The sequence below is a fragment of the Pelobates fuscus genome, chromosome 8 (assembly GCF_036172605.1).
Source record: "Pelobates fuscus isolate aPelFus1 chromosome 8, aPelFus1.pri, whole genome shotgun sequence".
NCBI lineage: Eukaryota > Metazoa > Chordata > Amphibia > Anura > Pelobatidae > Pelobates > Pelobates fuscus.
Genome location: NC_086324.1, coordinates 140,567,189 through 140,590,006, shown reverse-complemented (window position 1 = coordinate 140,590,006; position 22,818 = coordinate 140,567,189). Strand labels below are relative to the sequence as shown.

Here is a 22,818-nt window from a genome sequence, read left to right as displayed (position 1 = left end):
GAGGGGGGGAGGGAGTAAAAAGAGGGGGGGAGGGAGTAAAAAGAGGGGGGGAGGGAGTAAAAAGGGGGGGGAGAGTAAAAAGGGGGGGGAGAGAGTAAAAAGGGGGAGAGAGTAAAAAGAGGGGGGCGAGAGAGTAAAAAGAGGGGAGGGGGAGAGTAAAAAGAGGGGAGGGGGGAGAGTAAAAAGAGGGGAGGGGGGAGAGTAAGGGGAGGGGAGGGAGAGTAAGAAGAGGGAAGAGAGGGAGTAAGAAGAGGGGAGGGGGGGATAATAAGAGGGGGGAGTAAGAAGGAGGGGAGATAAGAGAAAGAGGGGGTAAGAAGAAGAAGGGGGGAGTAAGAACAAGAGTGGGGAGTAATTAGAAGAAGGGGGTAAGAAGAAGAGGGGGTAAGAAGAAGAGGGGGTAAGAAGAAGGGGGAGTAAGAAGAAGAGGGGGGAGTAAGAAGAAGGGGGGTAAGAAGAAGAAGGGGGGTAAGAAGAAGAAGGAAGGGGTAAGAAGAAGAAGAGGGGGTAAGAAGAAGTAGGAGGGTTAAGAAGAAGAAGAAGGGGGGAGTAATAAGAAGGGGGTAAGAAGAACAAGGGGGGAGTAAGAAGAACACAGGGAGGAGGGGGGGTAAGAAGGACACAGGGGGGGGAGAACACAGAGGGAGGAGTGAGAAGAACACAGGGAGGGTGGAGGGGGGATGAGAAGAGCACAGGGAGGGTGGGTGAGTGTGAGAAGAGACCGCTAGGGGAGGGTGGGGGAGAGGAGAGACCACTAAGGGGCAGGGGAGAGCTCTAAGGGACAGAAGGGACAGCTCTATAGGACAGGGGGCAAGACAGGGAGCTCTTTAACACTACGCGCACTAGGGATCGACCGATATTGATTTTTTAGAGCCGATACCGATACCGATATTCTGTGAACTTTCAGGCCGATAGCCGATATAATTTGCCGATATTCTGTACATTTACCATTTTGGAAAATAAAAAACAATTTCTAAAGGTAAATGCACAAAATATACATGCCACGTGTAGTGGATGCAGTGTGTTTAGACAGGGGAGCTGTGTATGTGTGTGTAGTGGATGCAGTGTTTGTGCAGTGTGTGTGTAGTGGATGCAGTGTGTGTAGTGGATGCAGTGTGTGTAGTGGATGCAGTGTGTGTGTATATAATGCAGTGTGTTTGTATAGTGTGTGTGTGTGTGTGTTTGTATAGTGTGTGTGTATATAATGCAGTGTGTTTGTATAGTGTGTGTGTGTATATAATGCAGTGTGTTTGTATAGTATGTGTGTATATAATGCAGTGTTTGTATAGTGTGTGTGTGTATAATGCAGTGTGTTTGTATAGTGTGTGTGTGTGTGTGTGTGTGTGTATATAATGCAGTGTGTTTGTATAGTGTGTGTGTGTGTATAATGCAGTGGGTGTGTATATAATGCAGTGTGTTGTATAGTGTGTGTGTATATAATGCAGTGTGTTGTATAGTGTGTGTGTATATAATGCAGTGTGTTGTATAGTGTGTGTGTGTGTATATGATGCAGTGTGTTTGTATAGTGTGTGTGTATATGATGCAGTGTGTTTGTATAGTGTGTGTATATGATGCCGTGTGTTTTGTATAGTGTGTGTGTGTATATGATGCAGTGTGTTTGTATAGTGTGTGTGTGTATATGATGCAGTGTGTTTGTATAGTGTGTGTATACGATGCAGTGTGTTTGTATAGTGTGTGTGTGTATACGATGCAGTGTGTTTGTATAGTGTGTGTGTATACGATGCAGTGTGTTTGTATAGTGTGTGTGTATACGATGCAGTGTGTTTGTATAGTGTGTGTGTATATAATGCAGTGTGTTTGTATAGTGTGTGTGTATATAATGCAGTGTGTTTGTATAGTGTGTGTGTGTATATAATGCAGTGTGTTTGTATAGTGTGTGTGTGTATATAATGCAGTGTGTTTGTATAGTGTGTGTGTGTATATAATGCAGTGTGTGTTTGTATAGTGTGTGTGTGTATATAATGCAGTGTGTTTGTATAGTGTGTGTGTATATAATGCAGTGTGTTTGTATAGTGTGTGTGTGTGTATATAATGCAGTGTGTGTTTGTATAGTGTGTGTGTGTATATAATGCAGTGTGTGTTTGTATAGTGTGTGTGTATATAATGCAGTGTGTTTGTATAGTGTGTGTGTATATAATGCAGTGTGTGTTTGTATAGTGTGTGTGTGTATAGTGTGTGTGTGTATATAATGCAGTGTGTGTTTGTATAGTGTGTGTGTGTATATAATGCAGTGTGTGTTTGTATAGTGTGTGTGTATATAATGCAGTGTGTGTTTGTATAGTGTGTGTGTGTATATAATGCAGTGTGTTTGTATAGTGTGTGTGTATATAATGCAGTGTGTTTGTATAGTGTGTGTGTATATAATGCAGTGTGTTTGTATAGTGTGTGTGTATATAATGCAGTGTGTTTGTATAGTGTGTGTATATATAATGCAGTGTGTTTGTATAGTGTGTGTGTATATAATGCAGTGTGTGTTTGTATAGTGTGTATATATAATGCAGTGTGTGTTTGTATAGTGTGTGTGTATATAATGCAGTGTGTGTATATAATGCAGTGTGTGTTTGTATAGTGTGTGTGTATATAATGCAGTGTGTGTTTGTATAGTGTGTGTGTATATAATGCAGTGTGTTTGTATAGTGTGTGTGTGTATATAATGCAGTGTGTGTTTGTATAGTGTGTGTGTATATAATGCAGTGTGTGTATATAATGCAGTGTGTGTTTGTATAGTGTGTGTGTATATAATGCAGTGTGTGTTTGTATAGTGTGTGTGTATATAATGCAGTGTGTTTGTATAGTGTGTGTATATAATACAGTGTGTGTAGTGTGCATTATAAATACACACACACTATACAAACACACTGAATTATATACACAGTGTGTTTGTGTAGTGTATGTGTATAATAATAGTGTGTGTGTGGGGGCATTTTTTATTAAAAAAATGTTTTTTAAATTTTTATATAATTTTTTATATATATATATATATATATATATATATATATTTAATTATCATTTATTTTTTGATGTCCCCCCTCCCTGCTTGTTGCCTTGCCAGGGAGGGGGGATATGTTAATCCCTGGTGGTCCAGTGGCATTGGCTTAGCTGGGGAGGGGAGGGGAGGGAAGTGGGGTGGGCAGCAAGCGCTTACTCACCTCCCAGCAGCTCCTCCAGCTCCCCAGTGTAAATCTCGCGAGACCCGCGGCCGTCAGAGCTGGCCGCGGGTCTCGCGAGATTTACACTGGGGAGCTGGAGGAGCTGCTGGGAGGTGAGTAAACGCTTGCTGCCCGCCCCCCCAGGACCGCCGGGCTTGTAATGAGCCTGGCGGTCCTGGGAGGTATTATCGGCAATATCGGTATCCCTATTGGCCGATACCGATATTGCCGAAAATACCGAATATCGGCCGATTATATCGGTAAAACCGATAATCGGTCGATCCCTAACGCGCACACACACACACACACAATGCATCCCTATATATACACAGAAACACACAATGCACCCCTATACATACACAGAAACACACAATGCATCCCTATACATACACAGAAACAGAACATGCTTCCCTTACACACAGAGAAACACACAATGCATCCATTACACACACACACAATGCAACCCTTACACACAAAGACAATGCATCATTTGCACACATACACAGAAACATACAATGCAAACCCTTACACACACATGCAAACACACACACTGTTTTTCTTACATACACACAGAAACACAATGCATCTCTTACACTCAATGCACACACATACAGACACACACCTTGCATCCCTTATGCATACAAACACAGATTCACACAATGCATCCCTCACACACAACCAGAAACACATAATACATCCCTTATACACAAATACACACTGCTTCCACTACACACAAACACACTGCATCACCTGCACAAACTGGTATCCCTATACACTACATACCATAAGCACACATATGAGATAACACATAACACATCCCCTACACACTCCACTCCCTGTGAGCGAGCTCATGGGTGGGTGGGTGGAACATATAAGTGGACTTATGAGTGGGCCTTATGGGCATACTCACCGTCAGGCACTGGGGCCCAGACCTTGAGCTGTGTAAGAGGCCCCCAAAAAATGGAGCTGCTTCCAATTCTCCCAGAACGTTGAATTTTGTGACCACAGTTGCAAACAGCCTCCAGAGGTCCTGTTCTACACCAGACCAGTGGAGCCAAACTGCTGCCCATCATCATCCTCATCTAATTGTAAGTAGGCAATCTAGTATATTATTAGTGACACTAATCTATAATTTACCTCACATTAAAGGGACACTATAGCTTAATGAAGTGGTTCTGGTGTCTATAGCTGGTCCCTGCAGGCTTTTTAATGTAAACACACACTGTGTGCAGCACTGGCGTTAGTTCATATGGCAGATCATATGGGTGGGGCATTGTGATGTCACATGGGGGGGGGCGGCAAATTTATATTTTGTCTAGGGCGGCAAAAATCCTTGCACCGGCTCTGATCCTGGGCAGGTGCACCAGTCTACTGGTGACCCACAGGAGGGGAGTGCACTGATTGCACTGCACTCTCCTCCTGCCCAGACCCGTCTTGACCGCAGTGCAAGTGCCCTCTGCCCCTAATTTACAGTGGCTCACACTCACAACAAGCAGTGCCTAGAGCCCTTTGCAGAGACGGAAACAAAGGGGTTCTGCGGCAGCTGGCCGTCCTGCAAGCATTACATTAAACAGCTGTTCCCCATGCAGCCACAGGTGGCGTTGTGCTGGGAGACTGTGATTACTCTTCACTTCCTCCCAGCCTACAGAGCAGCGCATGGGGGAGAGAGGAGGAGGCATGATTTAATCTTGAATAAATCCTCTAAGCAAACCTTTATAAATTTGGGGGGGATCAGCTCTGTTTCCACAGTTTATTGGTGTTTACTCTCATCTCTGTATTAATATTGAGGGATGTCTAAGTAGTAACGTCAGTGTGTGTCAGCAGGGCCAGCCGTTAGGGTGGGCAAGCTGTGCGGTCACGCAGGGTGCCATGACAACAGAGGCACCCGGCGGCCAACACAGCTCACAAGTTGGGTACACCAGCATATTTAATTTAAACGATTCGCTGGTGGTCCACTGGTGCGCACCAGCAGTAGGTGCAGTCAGATCATATCCTCTCCCTCGTGGTTCCGGCGCTCAGTTAGTGAGTCAGAGCACAGGCTCAGAGATTCTCAGCCTGTGCTCTGACAACATTGAAAGTCAGAGCCTTGAAGGAGCGGGTATGGCAAAGAGCTACTGATTAGCATAACATCAATATCCGTTATAAAACCAGAAAAAGATGGGCATGGACGGTGAACTGATTTGGTGAAGGAGCGGGTATGGCAAAGAGCTACTGATTAGCATAACATCAATATCCGTTATAAAACCAGAAAAAGGTGGGCATGGACGGTGAACTGATTTGGTGCCGCAATGGGCCACTTAACTGGTTTTGCCCCCCAGGCCTAAGGCTGCCAGCCCTCCCCTGTTTCCACCCATGACTAAATTTCCTCTTCACTCAAAAAATACACACCTACCCGTTCCTTTCACTCTGAGAGCGACCTTCTCCTGACATCTGCAACTTTAATCTTCAGGATTTTTCAAGAGCTGCCCGTTTGTATGGAATTTCCTTTAGGTAACATCACAGCCTTCCCGGGTGACACTCTCATTACAATTGCCCTTCTCCACTCCCTTGCCTCCATAACCCAGCTCACTCTCTCTCCTTCCAATTTTCGGTTCTTCTAAATACCACTTTTACTAGGTATTTTTTACACAGACCTCTTATCTATCAATCCCTCCTCCCATCTGACGTAGATTGTAAGCTTGTTTAAACACAGACTTTTTGACCTTTTTTCTCGGTTAATATTTCTAATGTTGGCACTACATAAATAATAATAATATTTCAATCAAAAAAACATTTTCTGATGGTGCAATCTAACACTGTTCCAGTCCTGTTTTACTTTTGGCAGGGCTAAATTTGTAGCAAACAAATGTATGCTGGTATATTGTATAAACATTACTAAAATCTCTCTGCACAATGCATTACTCACAGAACTAAATGTAATTTGTGTGATCTCTGTAGTGCTGTAAAACGAGAGAAAGAAACTAAATATTTGATGTACACTGTACTGTGATGAACATATTAAGTGTTTATAAATGCATCATAAATATAATTGTTATTTCTTTATAGATACGGGAATGATGTTAAAGCTTGGAAAACGGAAATGGTCCCATCAACTGCTAAAAATCTACAGAGTGCTTGGACGTATGTAATAATATAAAATATTATCACAAACATAAACCGATGTAAATGTAGCACATATCAGTCTGAACTAATTTTTATATTTTTTTAGTCTTAGAATTGTGGTTGTCTCTGCTACAAATCAGCAATTTGTTTAACTGCTAGTTTAAAGTGAACTCATCATCCACTAAAGCGAACTCATCATCCACTTCTGCTTTAATTAAATTTTTATATGTTATAAGTACATTATTAACAACTGTCAGGGTTATTTACTACATTCAGAATTGAAAGTGAAATCAAAGTTAATTTTACATTTAAGGCCAGGGTGTCTAAAATAATTGCCTTCTTACCCTCCTGTCTTGTTTTGTATTTTTGTATGCCATTTACTTGTTGTCAGATAGCCACTTTCTATAACTGTACAGCAATACGGAATACGTTGGAACTATATAGATGCTAGTAATAATAATAGCTGACTTAGAGAATTTTTCCAGTTTGGCTATTTTGACCTTTAATTTGAAAGTCTCTTTGAAATGCATGCAGTGTTATAAACTCTGCTTTGATGTATGTTTTGTCAATCATCTGGCACAGACAAGATTATTGGGTATTTACAGATTGCGAATACACTCAGTCCTCTTGCTCCCCAAAAATTAGATTATTCTGCTTGTGCAGGGTGAAAAATATTAAACCACTGCCCTCCAAAGAAACTGGTGCTGGTACCTGACTGAGCTTAGGTTAGACTTTTCCCTGGTGTTCCCCCTGAATCCTCCAATTTGTAGAGGTATATCACACGTGCAAAATAATAAAACATATTGTTTTTACAGCACACTAAGCAATAGCAGTCTTTGTAAACACAATAGTTAAGTGCAGAAACAAAATACTTGCATTTTGAATATTAGATGATTGCAGGAAACGTGAGCGATCAATTAAGCCTCTCCCCCACTTAGTAGGGTCTGTTTTGGACCCCCATATGTCTCTATTTTATCGAGAATGCTTCTGGGTTATTGAGGAGCTCTGTGGATCCCAATCACATCCCTGTAAAATAAATAGCATTTATTTATTGTCCCTTTTGGTCAATCTCTATCTATAAACAAAAACAAAACGGCATCAGGAGAAAATATCCCACACAGGGGAGGCAAAGAAAATAGAAATGCAATAGAGACTTAGTGGGAACAACAAACATGTGGTCATTTATTTATTTTCTGATGGACTGGATAGGTTTTGGCTATCAGTAGCCATTAGTCTTTTAAATTTCCTTTCCTTCGTTTTTTGCAGAGCACGGCAGGGGCATTGCTCTATGAATGTAATAACCCCCTCCACTCCAATCACTTACATTGCTTTCCTTGTAGGAGTTTTATTTTATTGTTTTGCCTTTCTATTTCCTTCCTTTGCATTCCCTGTTCCTCTTGTTTTTACACATTACCCAATACGTTGTCACATTAATTCATCCTTACTTTATATATTGCACCATGTTTATTGCAATATATTGTATTGCATAATTCTGTCTGGGAAATGAAAACACTCTGTCTCAGCTAAGCCCGGTGTTGCAGGGCTCAGCTTATTGACTCAGAATGATCGCTTGGAGACCTTAGCCAATAAACTAGCCCTACAGTGCTAGGCTTAGCTCATGGTAGCTGAAGGAAGTTCCAAAGCAGGAGCTACTGGCTCTCTGTTGGAAATTAGTGGAGGAGGGAAACTGTTAGGCGGACCCAAGATAAAAAGTCAAACTTCTAAAACAGTTTGCAGACTTACAATGAGGGAGAGAGGCACTCCTGGCACCATAACCACTACAGGGTACAGAAGTAGTTATGGTGCGTGGAGTTGTCCTTTAGCATAGAATTAAATAAACATTCCCATGGTGCCTGAGAAGGCAGGTATGTTAATAAGATCAAGATTTAAAGAAAAAATGCTTCTGTATGCCGGGCCAAAACAAGCTGATGGTACCTATAAGAAACCACATTATTACACCTATGGATGAGTTGTAGTGCAGAAGGTCTGTGAAAGTGAAGGAGTATATGGATTATTATTTAGATCAGAAAGTTTATGCAGTTCACACAGTATATGTAAGTACATATTAGAAGCCAATTTTAGAAGAAAGAAAAACCAGTACCGCTTTACTTCATCTTGAGTGAGATGTTGGACGGAGTCCATCAACATTTAAGTAACTTCATATGGATTGACCATGAACTGTAAAAAATAGAGAAATCAAAAAGATTGCTTTAAAGAAATTGTCATATTTTTTGCTTTTAGGGCAAGGGTGAGGATGATCTCTTGATATTATAATAGTCCTGACGTGTAATTGGCTCTGAATCAGTATCTGTTATAGAAGATCACTATCTATAGGGTGAGGTAGAGGCAGAAAAAGGCCTACAAAATTCAAAATCTAAACAAAGAAAAATTAGACCTGTGCCGCAGATACTCCACACTGAAGTCCCAACAGTGTATATACAACCAAAAAACAAACACGAGTCCTGCGCATCCAGTAAAGGTGTGCACACCCAGGTGCTACCACAATTTATTTGAGGACAAAGTTAAAGCAGCAAACGTTTCGAGCAGCAGCCCTTTCTCAATGCTAATGTCCTGTTATGGAAGAGGTGACGAGTAATGCAGAAGAAATGATGAGTTTTGTTTTAGATAAAGTTCATATAGTCATGATTACTGGATACTAATGGATCTAATTGATACCGTACTGATTGAGTTTGATGTTTAAAATTATAGAAGATTTTGGCAATTAGCTTTGAGAAGCTTTTAGATGCTAGCAGCAATTTTCTTGTGGAGAAAATAAGAGGTTAAAAATAGAACAGAAAAAGTAAAGAAAGGATAAATCCACGAAGGAAAGAAGTGGGGGGAGGAGAAAGGGGGAAAGGAGAAAAAAAAAAGAGGAAAGGGAGAGGGAAAAAAAAAGAGGGGGGGAGAGATAGTTGGACTATTAAAGACCATTTACATTTTTTTTATTTTTTTTTTTACAGTTTGTTGGTTGCCCCTGTCTGTTTGCCTAGTATTAATACCAGGGTACCAATATAAATATGTCTCCCAAAAAACCCTCTCCAGCAGATAAGATAGAAAAGAATAAACCTATTAATACATTTTACTCTCCAAAAGCAGACCCTAATAAATCCCAAAGGAGATCTATTTCTCCTCCTCCTCTGGCGGAGCTAGGTTTAAAAGTAACAACCTTGGAGGACTCAAATTTACCTATTGAAATTATATCAAACCAAAGTCTTATTAAAATGATGGATGATTTATATGGGAAAATTAAAAACGGACAGTAATCAAAATATCTCGAAGGTAATTAAAGCGATCTCTACTCTCAATGTTAAACTTGTTGAACAAAATCAAAAATTTGAAAAAAAATGAGTTCAGAGATTGCATTATTGCAATCACAAAACATAATTCTCAAAAATCAAATCACAGATATGGATAAAAAATTAACAGAATTTGAGGATAGATCGCATAGAAACAATATAAGAATTAAAGGTATACCGGAAGAAATCAAACAAGGGAATTTAATTGATTATACTAAAGAATGTATTGCTCAATTTGTCAACCCTCCACTTTTAACACCTTCTCCAATGCCAGAGAGATGCCATAGGATCTTCATATCCAGAGAAACCGAGAACCCCACACCTTGAGATGTGATAGTAAGGTTTTTTTAGTTCCTCAGTGAAAGATGAATTATTGAAACAGCTTAGATTCCATCCAAATTTAAACAACGAGAAGTTTGGAAATGTATTTGTTTTCCCTGATCTTCCTGTGGCAACAAGATTAAACAGAAGACAATTTAAAGACCTAACCTTGCAATTGAGATCCAAAAATATAAGCTACAGATGGGGTTTCCCCACAAAATTGATAATTTCCCACAATAGCAAAAGCTTCTCTATTAAAGACCCTATTGAAGTCTCTAAACTAAAAAAATCTAGGAATGATAGATTGATTTAACTAACTTTATCTAAATAGAGTAAGCAATAAAATCTAAGGAGGGGACCAAAGTAGTAATGATGGCGAATCTAGAGACTATAGAGAAACATATAATTAGGAATTTATACAATGGAATTTAAAAATAATATTTACGTAATGCGTAAAGAACTATCTGACCATTACTACATACCAAGCTATGGTAGTTCTTTTATATAAACCTATGTTATTGTTATGTACGTATATATTTTCTTAAACTATATTAATACTTGAATCATTTTATGACACTAAAGTTAAAGATATAAAGTTAAAGATATAAAACATTTTTTATATGTAATTAATTAAGCACAAAGAAATATGAAGAAGAGTTGAAGAGAAGTGAGATATAACCTTTTGGGAAATAAGGAAAAAAAAATTATATAAATTCACTTTATTAAGTTGATAAGTAATGATGGTTCATTTCAACGATAAATATGATAGCACAAGTTTATATTTGCACAAAAAAAAATATTTTTTATTTTTTTATAATAATAGAAGTGTAAATTAAAGCAAAAATCAAAAGGAGGTTATATACTCCCACACAGCTCTGGAGTATATAAAATTATATATAATATAATACGATTGAATACACATTAAGTTTTACTTAGTATATATACACTTATTTTTTATAATTACATGGGTATTTTTTAGAGAACATATGGTCATGTTTGATTCTTACGATGTAGTGGTTTTCTGGTTTCTCGAACAGTGTTCTCCTCCACTTACATTGCCTCCTATATTGCTTTAGGGAAATGCAGACCAAATACACGTGAGGAATCTAGAATATCTATAGTCTTCATTTAAATACTGAGCACGCTTTATAACGAACTACCTGGCCACAAAATACCACCAGCGATTGATTTTCCCTGAGATTTTTTTTATTTTTTATTTTCTTCGGGGCAGTTTGTATGTTTTTTTTCTTAGGGTAACCACCTATACGATATGTTTTATCTAGTTGTGGTGGTATATTGTATGTTTGTTATATTATATTGTAATGATATAATTGTTTGTGTAGTATGCGAAGGATCAGCTATCGAGAATGGGGATGGACGAGTCTTATTGACATTTTTTGGAAGGAAATCAGTAATTATGAGTAACAATGTCAATTAAAATTGCAGCTATAAATGCACAGGGTTTGAATTCTCCGGTAAAAAGAGGCCTTCTTTATAGAATGTTTTTAGAGGATAAGATCGACTTGTGTTTTGTCCAAGAAACACACTGGAAAGAAAGGGGAAAAAATTTTAAGAACTATTCAAAATTTTCATTCATTATGAATGCTAACATGTTACATAAAAAGAAAAGAGGAGTTGCCATTATTTGTTAATCTAAGCTTAAATTTGAACAGATTTATATAGAAAAAGATCCACTAGGAAGATTTTTAAATTCTTTACTTTTTGTGCAAATATATGACATCGTTGCAAGCTTAGCCACAACAGCAATTGCTCACAGGTATAACAGACATTCGAAAACAATCGTGGCATTTAGTAACGTTGCATTTTTTATAATGCATTTAACTTTATACGAAACAATAGTGGTAACACCTGCTTTCCCTCTGTGGGTATGAGTAGAGTGTAGTGCTGCAGTCTATGTGTCTGCCCTAGAGGGTTTTACCCCGTGCCGATATTCTGTGTGGGTATATTAGCGTAGTTCTTCGTGTGTCAGCTAAGGGGGGGGGGGGGGGCGTTGATAAGATATGGTATTTGCATGTGGCTATGTGGAACCCCTTTGCGGTATGCATCTGCCTCCTGTTGTGGGTGTTTGTAGTGTAATCATAGCGTTAGGTGTTTGTATACCCTATATTGTATAGGCTAATCGGTCGCGTCTCGTTGGGGTGGTTAACTCGTAGAAGGTGAGTAGCAGGTTATGTTAAACTGAAACAGAGAAGGGTTGCGTACATACATCCGAAAAAAAACATAAGATAAAGAATGAAATAGAGGAGAGAGAAGAAAAAACAAAGAAAAAAAACATAAGGTAAAGAATGAAAAAGAAGAGAAAAAACAATGCAGTAGTTTCTAAGCGGACCAGGAGATCCTTGGTACACTTGACTTGAGTAAGTCTTTAACTTTGTAAAAGTTTCCATATGCGTATACGGTGGGATGAAAAGGAGAGGAGAGTTCCATAGGCTAATTGGCCTCTGCTTCCTCAAGTGGGCAAACCGCCATGAGAGGCTCCGGAGGGATTCCGTGGGGCAAATTCTCGGATGGTAGCCGGATTTATCTGGGATAGTCCCTGTCTAGCTGCCAATGCTGCTTGCAGTATTGCGCTTAGTCCCAATACTGCTGGGCCAGCAGCAATGACTACAACGACTACAATACACTGATGTGTATTGTAGTCGTTGCTGCTGGCCCAGCAGTATTGGGACTAAGCGCAGGACTTCTCTTTTTGTATTTGTATTTACTTTGTATCACACAGCCTGGTTACAATGCTGCTGCCCATCCCATGTGTTCCCTAATAAGGGTTAATAAGTATAGGGGTGTATATAAAAAATACCCCTTTCTGTCTCATTAGAGATATCTTTGCCAGAAGCTCAAGGAAGCAAGGTGAAGGGTCAGTGTTAGGACCCGCTTAGGGGGGTCTGCCTTGACGTTGGCAGGCGGGCATTCCCTCCAATGGCCATTGGAGCAACTAAATGACCTCCATTTGTCTAAATATACATAGGGATTAAGGAGAAAGCGCAAGTAACATTTTCTTTTCTGTGGTTTTTACTATATATTGGGGCTGATGTGTATTGTAGTCGTTGCTGCTGGCCCAGCAGTATTGGGACTAAGCGCAGGACTTCTCTTTTTGTATTTGTATTTACTTTGTATCACACAGCCTGGTTACAATGCTGCTGCCCATCCCATGTGTTCCCTATTAAGGGTTAATAAGTATAGGGGTGTATATAAAAAATACCCCTTTCTGTCTCATTAGAGATATCTTTGCCAGAAGCTCAAGGAAGCAAGGTGAAGGGTCAGTGTTAGGACCCGCTTAGGGGGGTCTGCCTTGACATTGGCAGGCGGGCATTCCCTCCAATGGCCATTGGAGCAACTAAATGACCTCCATTTGTCTAAATATACATAGGGATTAAGGAGAAAGCGCAAGTAACATTTTCTTTTCTGCTGCTTGCAGTATGCCTGTTGATTGCAGATGAGTTTCAAGTTCTTGTTTATCTTGCGTTTTGTATAGAGTCCCGTTGTGGGTGAACAATATGGTTCGAGGAGTGCTCCATCTGTAGGGAATTTCCCTGGACCGGAGGTGGTGCAAGAGGGGTTGCATATTTTTTCGCCAGGCCAAGGTACTCCTGGTAAGGTCTTGGAATACTTTTAGTGATGCCCCCTCAAACAGCAGGGTTTTTTTTCCCCTCATGGCAGTCAGAAGGGAGGTCTTGTCAGCCAGAGTCTGAAACCGCAGTATGAGATCAGCTGTCGCTGCCGCCGCTGCTCATGGTGACTTCGGCAGTCTGAACATCCCATCCAGCTTCATGGACTTTATTTGCTTCGGTGGGAGCAGGACCCCAAGGAAACGCCTGATGTAGTGGGGTAAGTCCGCAAGAACTACCGATTCTGGTATCCCCCTTATTTTCAGATTATAGCGTCTCCTCTGGTCTTCCATGGCGTCAAGCCTGTCGGTAGTGGTAGTTTACCATTGGGCTAGATCTGAGATTTGTTGTTCTACCTTGTTTAGTCTAGCGTCGTGGATGCTTGAGCTGGCCTCCAGCTGTGTGATTTTCGTTGTGGCCCCTTCAATGGCCTTCCTGTAATAGGCCATATCTGCCGCCAAATCTTTGCGGAGCTCCGCCAGCATTGCTTTGAGCTGGTCGGCCGTGACCAGGTCCCCGGTCGTTGGGGGCGCATTTCTGCAGTCCGGAGGGTGCCTGTGGGACGCTCCCTCTAGAATGTCTGTAGCAAAGTCCTCTGAGGAATACGAGGAGAGTTCGTCGGTAAGCGCCATTTTGGACCATGCGGCCTGCTGCGTGGTCCGGAGCATTTCGCCGATATCTCTCCCGTGGGGGCTTTTTTCAGCTTTTGCTTTTTTTGCTTTTTTTTTATTTTTCTGCCCATGTTCTTTCTGCTTGTGCCCGTGCTGTCTGTGGGGACTTTTGGGCCCAGATTTCACCATATATCCCTGTATTTTCAAAAGTTAGAGATGGAGCTCAGAGGAGTGTGTCCGCTCTGTTGCTCTGCTAGCTCCGCCCCCCCAGGAAGATTTTTAATACTTATATGTAAATTAAATTATATTATTTATACTCTGGTCAATTTATATGCTCCCAATGTATTTTCTCAAACATTCTATAGGAAACTCTTTGGGAAGATTGGAAAAGTTAAAAAAGGGGTATTATTAATTGGAGGTGATTGGAACACTATCCCGGGCCCAAAATTGGATAGAAGATCTAGAGATCTTAAACAATTAAACTATCCTCATATATTTGATTCCAGGACTTCCCTGCTGCATTTGGGTTATTTGATATTTGGAGGGTACAACATCCAAATGAAAGAGAATTTACGTTTCTATCTAAAGTCCATCTAAGCAATTCTAGAATAGATATTTTTTTTGTAACAGATATGGTTATTCTGAGAAAATTTGTAAGTTCAGAAATTGGACCTATTGTTTGGTCCGACCATTCTCCTATTCGCGAAGTATTGGAAAACAATTCAGCATATTTAAATTCTTGTACAGATCAAGTTTAAACAGTAATTTACAAATTTTGATGTGAAGAATTCCCTTGGTTTCACTGTAATCCATATGCATAATTTATGCTGTATGTATTTAACCTAGTGGCTGCAAATGTTTTCTTTAATACAATCAATTATTCATGTTGCGAAACAATAAATTACTCACAAAAAAAAAAATTTAAAAAAATCAAGTGGTGGAAATTCTTTAGATTCTTAATCATTTAATAAGATAACAAAGAGTAGAGGTGTGAAGGGAGGCATCTTGATAAACAAGTATTGAGAAACGTATTAGCCAGACTAAGTTGCTGACGTTTTTTGAAGCACCATAGAAAAAAAATATTTTCCGAATACAATAGAAGCAATTGAATGTTAACCAAAATCATTGATAAATTGTCGAGAAAAAAAGTTTAGTCTTAATTACAGACGTCCAGAGAGACCATGTGTTTTTAATATTTTCCTGACTTGTTATTTTGAAAAAAATAATTAGTTTTCTGGGTAAAACAACTTCTTTTCTCAAGATAACAGCTTGTTTTCCCAAAAACAAGTCCAAACAATATTCAAATTACATGGCCTATCTGTGTTTCTGTACTTAATAGTCTCTTTAAAGAATATTACATTTTACAATATGCAAGTTGTCCTGTTACAGTAATAAGCCATAGTAAAAAAGGTAATAAATTATGGCCATTTGGTAATATTTTATCTTCTACTACAGCTGGATATTGAGTCAGCAATGTGAAGGAGGCAGAAATGTTATCGGTGCAATTAAAACCGCGGTGGAAGCAAACTTCATTGATAAGGAAAACCATGAATCACAAGGAATATATCTGTTTACCAGTGGAATCCCTGATCAGGAAGTGGTAGGTCAAACGCTTCCTTCAGATCCCTCTTTTGAAAATCGAGAAGTGTACTCTGTACAATAAATTTAAACAAGTGTGACATCTCTGTTCAATAAACATAAACAAATGTGAGAAACAAGTGTACAATAAACATATACACTTGTTTATATATTTCTCTTACAGCATACCATTTCTGCTTATCTATCTGAAGCTGCCAGTGGCTCAGATCTGCAGCTACACGTTTGCTTTTACAACCCCAGTGAAGAAGGGATTGAACAGAATGATGTGATCCGCACATTGAAACAACTGGCCCTTACGACTAATGGAAGATTTCACTGGTGTGACGACAAAGGTAAAGCTGAAATATACAGGGTTAAAGATTCAGACCGTGAAGGTGCTGTTGAATCCGGAGGGGCACATATAAAATTATTAGATAGGTGCTGTGAAGGGAAGCAGAATAAACAGATCTGTTTCTTTAATTTCATACACTAAATACTCCATATGAAGTATAAATGCATCACAGGACACAGAACCGGCTACAACCATTCCCAGAGAAAGAAGCACTTCAGTAAAAATATATTTATATTATACGGAAAAGACCGGACCGTGCAACGCTGTTTGTATTCTGTGGCTGCAAGCATCTTCTGGCTGTTGGTACATGTGATTCTTTAAGGACAATATAGTCACCAAAACATCTTTAGCTTAATGAAACAGTTTTGGTGTATAGATCATGCCCCTGCAGTCTCCCTGCTCATTTTACTGCCATTTAGGAGTTAAATAACTTTGTTTATGCAGCTCTAGTCATACCTTCCTGCATGTGACTTATATAGGCTTCCTAAACACTTCCTGTAAAGAGTCATCTAATGTTTACACTTCCTTGATTGCAAATTCTGTTTTGTTTTAAATGTCTTATCTCCTGCTCTGTTAATAATTTGCTAGACCTTGTAGGAGCCTCCTGTATATAATTTAAGTTCCGTTTACAGAGCAGGAGATAAACACTTTTAAAGTAAGTTACATCTGATTAAAATAGAAACCATTTTTTTTCTTCATGCAGGCTGTGTCAGTCACAGCCAGGGGAGGTGTGACAAGGGCTGCATAAACAGAAACAATAGTAATTGAACTCCTAAATGGAAGACAATTAAGCAGTGAGACTGCAGGGGCACGATCTATACACAAAAACTGCTTCAAGCTAAAGTTGTTTCGGTGACTAAAATGTCCCTTTAACTGCTGCTTTTTACCAACAAGCATGGAAAAAAAGCCCTCTTTTGGCACTCATAAGCATCCCATAGACATAAAATACAAGAAAATAATAAGATAATCTAACATTTTAAAACATACATATTTCTATGATTAGGTCTGTGTGTTTTTGAAGATCTTAGATTCTCCTACTCTTTTGTTCTGTAGTAGATTCGGAAGATAAAATGCACTTATTTTAATATACGTTTTTAGTTCACTGATTTTTGTTTTAGGTGTGATCGAAAGTGATGATATCAGTAGTATTGTCTCAGAAATGGAAAAGGCTGTCAACTACTCCAGAAAGGTATGTATTACCCTTTATTACTACAGCCCTTCAAATTACTGAAACTGAACTTCAAATTACTGCAAATTTAGTTTGCTGCCACTAATATAATTTCCCAATTTTCACTTTCACTAATGGGAATACAGATACAAGTGGGCATTTGGCCAAATTTAATTATTAATTATTAATCTTCTTTAAAAATAAAACAAACCATTATCATAAAATCGGATGCACCTGTTGGCCACTCTGACAACATTTTAGTAAGACAACTATACATGATCAAACCTACAAATAATGTAATTATTCTTGTTACACGAGCTTGTACAAGTTAATACTGCGGCTGCAACAATGCCTGATAATTAAAAATGCAACAATGAGCGTCCTGTTAAGTCACTGATCTACAATGCTATTTCTAGTCTTACCCTCTGGCTGTTCCAAATGTTTGGAACGCCTTACTGCAAAGCATTTAGCAGAGTTGTGAACTCTATTACTGCAAAGGCAAAGTAAAATGCCATGTGAATGAGCTATTTTATTTTACAAATGTCATTAAAGAAACACTATAACATTATGGATACAAATATGTATTCTTAACGCTATAGTGTGCCCTGTCCCTAACTTAATAGGTCCCCCCCCCCACTTCCACTCTTGAAAGGGTTAAAATCCTTTTTCACATTTACCCCTTTTCAGCACCGTTGCTCTTCCTAGCGCTGGCTAGGTCTCCTCTTCCGCGATGTCATGTGATGGGGTGATCTAATGCACATCTGCTGCGAGCGCCACATGGGCATTAAAGCTTTCCCATAGGAAAACATTGAATCAGTGCTTTCCTATAGGGAGTTTGAAGACATAAGACGTCATCATGCAAAGTGTGAGGATGTTTGTCACGGGTTCCAGGGTCTCTTCGTGTCCCTTGGTCGCCGCTTCTCTAATCCTCCGCTGCTCCTGGATTCAGCTACAGCATACAGTGATTCTAGCCCTCTGGAACCAGTCGTATTGGGTAAAACAACAATCTGATCTTTATTAGGCCACTCTGCTTTTTATGCAGTGCCCATAGCTTGGGGTTTCTAATACAAAATCACAGGGGTTTCCTTCCCACAAGCCACTGTGTTTGAGAGATAATTGAGCTCCAATTAAGCTAATCCAACTATCTCTCAAATAGGAAAACTTACATACAATTTTTTATGACAACAGCATCGGAATCCCACAAACATTATATTCCCGAATAGCCACGATCAAAGCGCACAACATATCCAAAAAGTGCTCAGATCTGTTCGGTAAAACGAAAGTTATGTTCGTGCATAAATGAACTGGCTGCCTGGTAGAGGTGGTATTGTCAATTTCAAAAGGGGTTAATTTGATTGTATGGGAGGCCAGAGCTTACAACCTAAATTTCTCTTTGAAGCCAGGACCCCAGCAGAGCTGCTGTGTAAGGTCTGAGAAGTCACACATAAGTGGCCTGGAAGTCTGGTTTCAGTATAAACTAACTCTCTAATTTGACATATGTCTAGATTCTCGCTTAGATAGTGGGTCCTGTGATATGTTAATGGCCATTAGCCTTGTGTTCCAGTATCATATCCAACAGGAACACTAATACCCACCCAAAGATTAATAATCAAGCCTCATTCCTATCATATTTAGAATGGGACAGGCACAATCTTCTAATCAAACCTAAACATGATTTGCGAACAAAGGGGACCCCACAAACAATACATTGTTAAATAGCCCTGATCTGAGCACCCAAGTTCTCCAAATAGCGCTCAGATCCATGCAGTGTAGGGGAAACGCCACCGTGTTGCAGTTCTGACCAGCCGCACACATGGTCCTATGCCCAAAATAGTTCCAGGGCGTTTGGTGCTTTTGCCAGTCAACTTTCAGGAGCTCCTGCGGCTGCAAGAGAGGGTGTTCCGCATGGCTCTTAGATAGCGTTTGTTCCTCTTAGTCTCAGGCACCCAGGGAAAACTACTAATGGCGGCTGGGCAGGGTAACTCCCAAACGGTGTCCCAGACCTGGGCCATAGTACGTGAGCAGGAGGCCAGCTTCTACACTCCTCCAGTTCGTGGCAAACGTACGTGGGAAGGAGCATTTGTCACAATATTCAAAGTCATTTCACAGAGTAAAACTCTGCTAGGCACCAGGAAGTGCATCTAGTGGCTGTCAATATGACAGCCACTAGAGGTGGAATTAGCCCCGAAATGTAAACATTGTAGTTTCTCTAAAAATGCACCCAGACCACTTCAATGAGATATATCTTTAACTTCATAGAACTGCACCTTATTTGTGCCACCCATTCAGATATTAAGCTCTGGATGCCTGGCACCCCATATACTAATATATTGTGTTTTGTTACAATCACTATACCTTTTTTATGGTGTAATTTATACCACACAGTCTAAAGTTCTATATGTAAATACAATATACAAAAACTGAGCTAAAAATGCTGACACAAGGGGAAAGAGAATATTTGTTTCCCACAGTTATTGGATTATTTTACACACATATATTTGCAGGTGGTACAAAATACATCTTAAATATCTTAAAGATTGCATTTTTCAATTTGTTTTCACAATATGCGCTTGAAATATTGTCGTGACTCGCAGTATTATGTCTAATGTAGTGTGCTTATTTGGTGGAATCTTTGAAACAACGGTCAGGAAACCAGACTGGGAGCTCTTCCATGTCAGATAGGGGAGAAGTGGTCCCTTACGAAAAAGAGAAATACAAGGCACGCAAATTACCTCTCCCGAAACCTACGGCACTCTCACTTGCCAGATTGGTGAGTTTGTACATTCTACGTGTCTATATTGTGTCGGCTTTTCATGTCTACCTGTACATAATCCCTCAGTACTCCAGACATTTCTGAAACAGGCTTTCAGATGACATTTATAAAAGAAAGATTTTAAGATGGAACAACAAGGTGTGCTAATACATTCTACATTTATTTTAGCACTGGCAAGACGTTAGTAGGAATATATATATTGATTTTTTTCAGTATACCTATACCAAAATAATTAATGTATGTGTTATTATTTTTAAAATCTTTAGCAGGATTGATGTTGCGAATGCTCAATTGTTACCTACTTAAGCTTCAACATCTGTTTAAACCTCAGGGCAGCAGGTGTAATTCCCGTCATCCTTTCACATGAACAAGATTTTGGTTATCCAGAGGATCTGCACAAAAATATTTTAGGCCCCTTGGAGAGAAAACCGCCAAGAAAAAATAAATAAAGTATTGTTATATATAATAGCATATATAGAAGTGTTTTTTTATTGCTGTACATTTTTTATATTTAACCATCTCAAACATATTCTCCAGCTTTGTGCAATAGAAGTAGCTTTCAAGCAAGAATGTTATTTCTGCTCAAATTCATATCAAATTAACTATACAATAAGTATGTGCATGGGGAAAATATCCGGCTTCGTTCGGCATTCCGAAATTCGACGCTTCGGAACTTTGGCACTTCGCCACTTCGGAACTTCCGTCACTTCGGAACTCCGGCATTTTGGGACTTCTCTTGCAGCCGCTTGGTAGATAACTCCCTAATTCCCACGGTATTAGGGAGTTATCTACCAAAAGGCTGAAAGACCTAAATTGGTAAAGATTACTTAGCATTAGTAAATTAGTAATAATAAGTAAATTACTTAGTAATACTTAGTAAATTAATAATACTAAGTATTAGCCTGTGGCTGCTCACTGTTAAAAAAAAAAAAAAAAGGGTCCCCTCTCCTTAGCCCCCACCCGTGATGCGCGAGTGGGGGCTTTTAAACTAAAGGGGGGACCTAATGTCCTCCCCCTGGCCCCCACCCCTGAGCGGTGGGTGGGGGCCCTAAACTAGAATAAGGGGGGAGACCTAATGTCCTCCCCCTGGCCCCCACCCCTGAGTGGAGGGTGGGGGCCCTAAATACAAATTTACCCCCCCAGGTGACTAGGGGTCCCCAAACCCCTAGTCAGCCCCCTCCCCCAAAAAATGAAGCCCTACCTACTCCCTTCACCCTAAAAATAATGTAATAATATACTAAGTACCTGTAAAAATAAAAATAAACTTACCATTTGATGTTTTCTTTCTTCTAAAATCTTCTTTTTTCAGCCCCAAAAAAGGGCAAATAAAAATCCATAATAACCGACGCAATTAAAAAATAAATAAATAAATAAATAAACCCGAGCGCAAAAAAAAAATCCATCTTTACCCGGAGAGGGCTTAGCCTTCCCCCGCCCTGCAATTAGGCTCAGAGAACTCTGATTGGTGGGTTTAAGCCATCCAATCAGAGTGCTCTGACCGGTAAATGAAGAGACTGACTGAAGTCTCTACATTTACCTGTCACAGCACTCTGATTGGTTGGTTTGAAATCTACCAATCAGAGTGCTCTGTGTCATTTTACACAGCGTGGGAAAGTTCTTTGGAATTTTCCCATGCTGTGTAATTTGACTCATAACTCTCTGATTGGTTACTTAATCCACCAATCAGAGTGTTATGAGTCAAATTACACAGCGTGGGAAAATTCCAAAGAACTTTCCCACGCTGTGTAAAATGGCACAGAGCACTCTGGTGGATTTCAAACCAACCAATCAGAGTGCTGTGACAGGTAAATGTAGAGACTTTACTCTCAGGGGTGGGGGCCAGGGGGGGAGGACATTAGGTCCCCTCCCTCTATTCTTGTTTAGGGCCCCCACCGCTCAGGGGTGGGGGTCAGGGGGAGAGGACATTAGGTGCCCCCCCAATTTGTATTTAGGGCCCCCACCCACCGCTCAGGGGTGGAGGCCACAGGCTGCTCACTGTTTAATAGACATGCCCCTACTCGTGATATATAGTGAGTAGGGGTATAATTTACTAATACTAAGTAATCTTTACTTAGTATTAGTTAATTTGGCTGAAAGACCAATTCAGGTCTTTCAGCCTTTTAGTAGATAGACTTGATTGTTGTAAGTGTTGCAAATGCTTACAGCTGAATCCTGGCTATGTTTGTATACTTTTTATTTAAAATTGTATACAATGTAACATTCTTCTTCTTTCACTGGGTAAGTATTTTAGTACTTAGGCAATACTGGGCTTCAGAACTTCGGCACTTTGACACTTCAGCAATTCAGCACTTCGGCACTACTACACTTCGTAATTTCGGCACTTCGGCAATTCAGCTATTCGGACATTCGGAAGCACCCGAATGTCCGAATTGCCCGAAATTCAGCCGAATTTTCATTCGGACCCAAACGAATTGCACATGTCTACTATACAACAGCTTACACGAAATTGTATAAACCTTGTTCAATGCCTCCACATCTCTCTAAGCATTTCAGAAGAATAGCAAAAACAAGCTTAGCCCTCTTCACCTGGAATGTGCGTACAGTTTTAAAAAAAATATTAATATTAAACTGGCTAAATAAACTCTGATTTGCAGGGCTTAAAGGAAGATCCAGGATGTAATAAGGACCCTTCTCTAAAAGCACTAGTGTGGCGCCCGTGTAGTGGCAAGCCTGATATTCCTCCAGGTATGTACCATTTTATTATTCTAATACTCTCCCAATCTCTGCCATCTGCAACATGTAAGACAAACGTTCAATTTATATTACCATTTTATTTATACCTTTTTTTTTTAATTTTTAT

The 22,818-nt window shown here is 39.8% G+C and overlaps 1 protein-coding gene across 1 annotated transcript in view; it reads left to right on the top strand.

The window, feature by feature from the left end:
* Window positions 1–22,818, top strand: part of VWA3A (von Willebrand factor A domain containing 3A) — a 147,592-nt gene that overhangs the window by 88,859 nt on the left and 35,915 nt on the right. Inside the window, exons 18-23 of the mRNA XM_063428878.1 lie at window positions 6,216–6,290; window positions 15,582–15,726; window positions 15,889–16,057; window positions 17,175–17,245; window positions 19,836–19,994; window positions 22,613–22,703. Coding sequence (XP_063284948.1) covers window positions 6,216–6,290; window positions 15,582–15,726; window positions 15,889–16,057; window positions 17,175–17,245; window positions 19,836–19,994; window positions 22,613–22,703 — 710 coding nt within the window. The remainder of the gene's footprint in view (window positions 1–6,215; window positions 6,291–15,581; window positions 15,727–15,888; window positions 16,058–17,174; window positions 17,246–19,835; window positions 19,995–22,612; window positions 22,704–22,818) is intronic.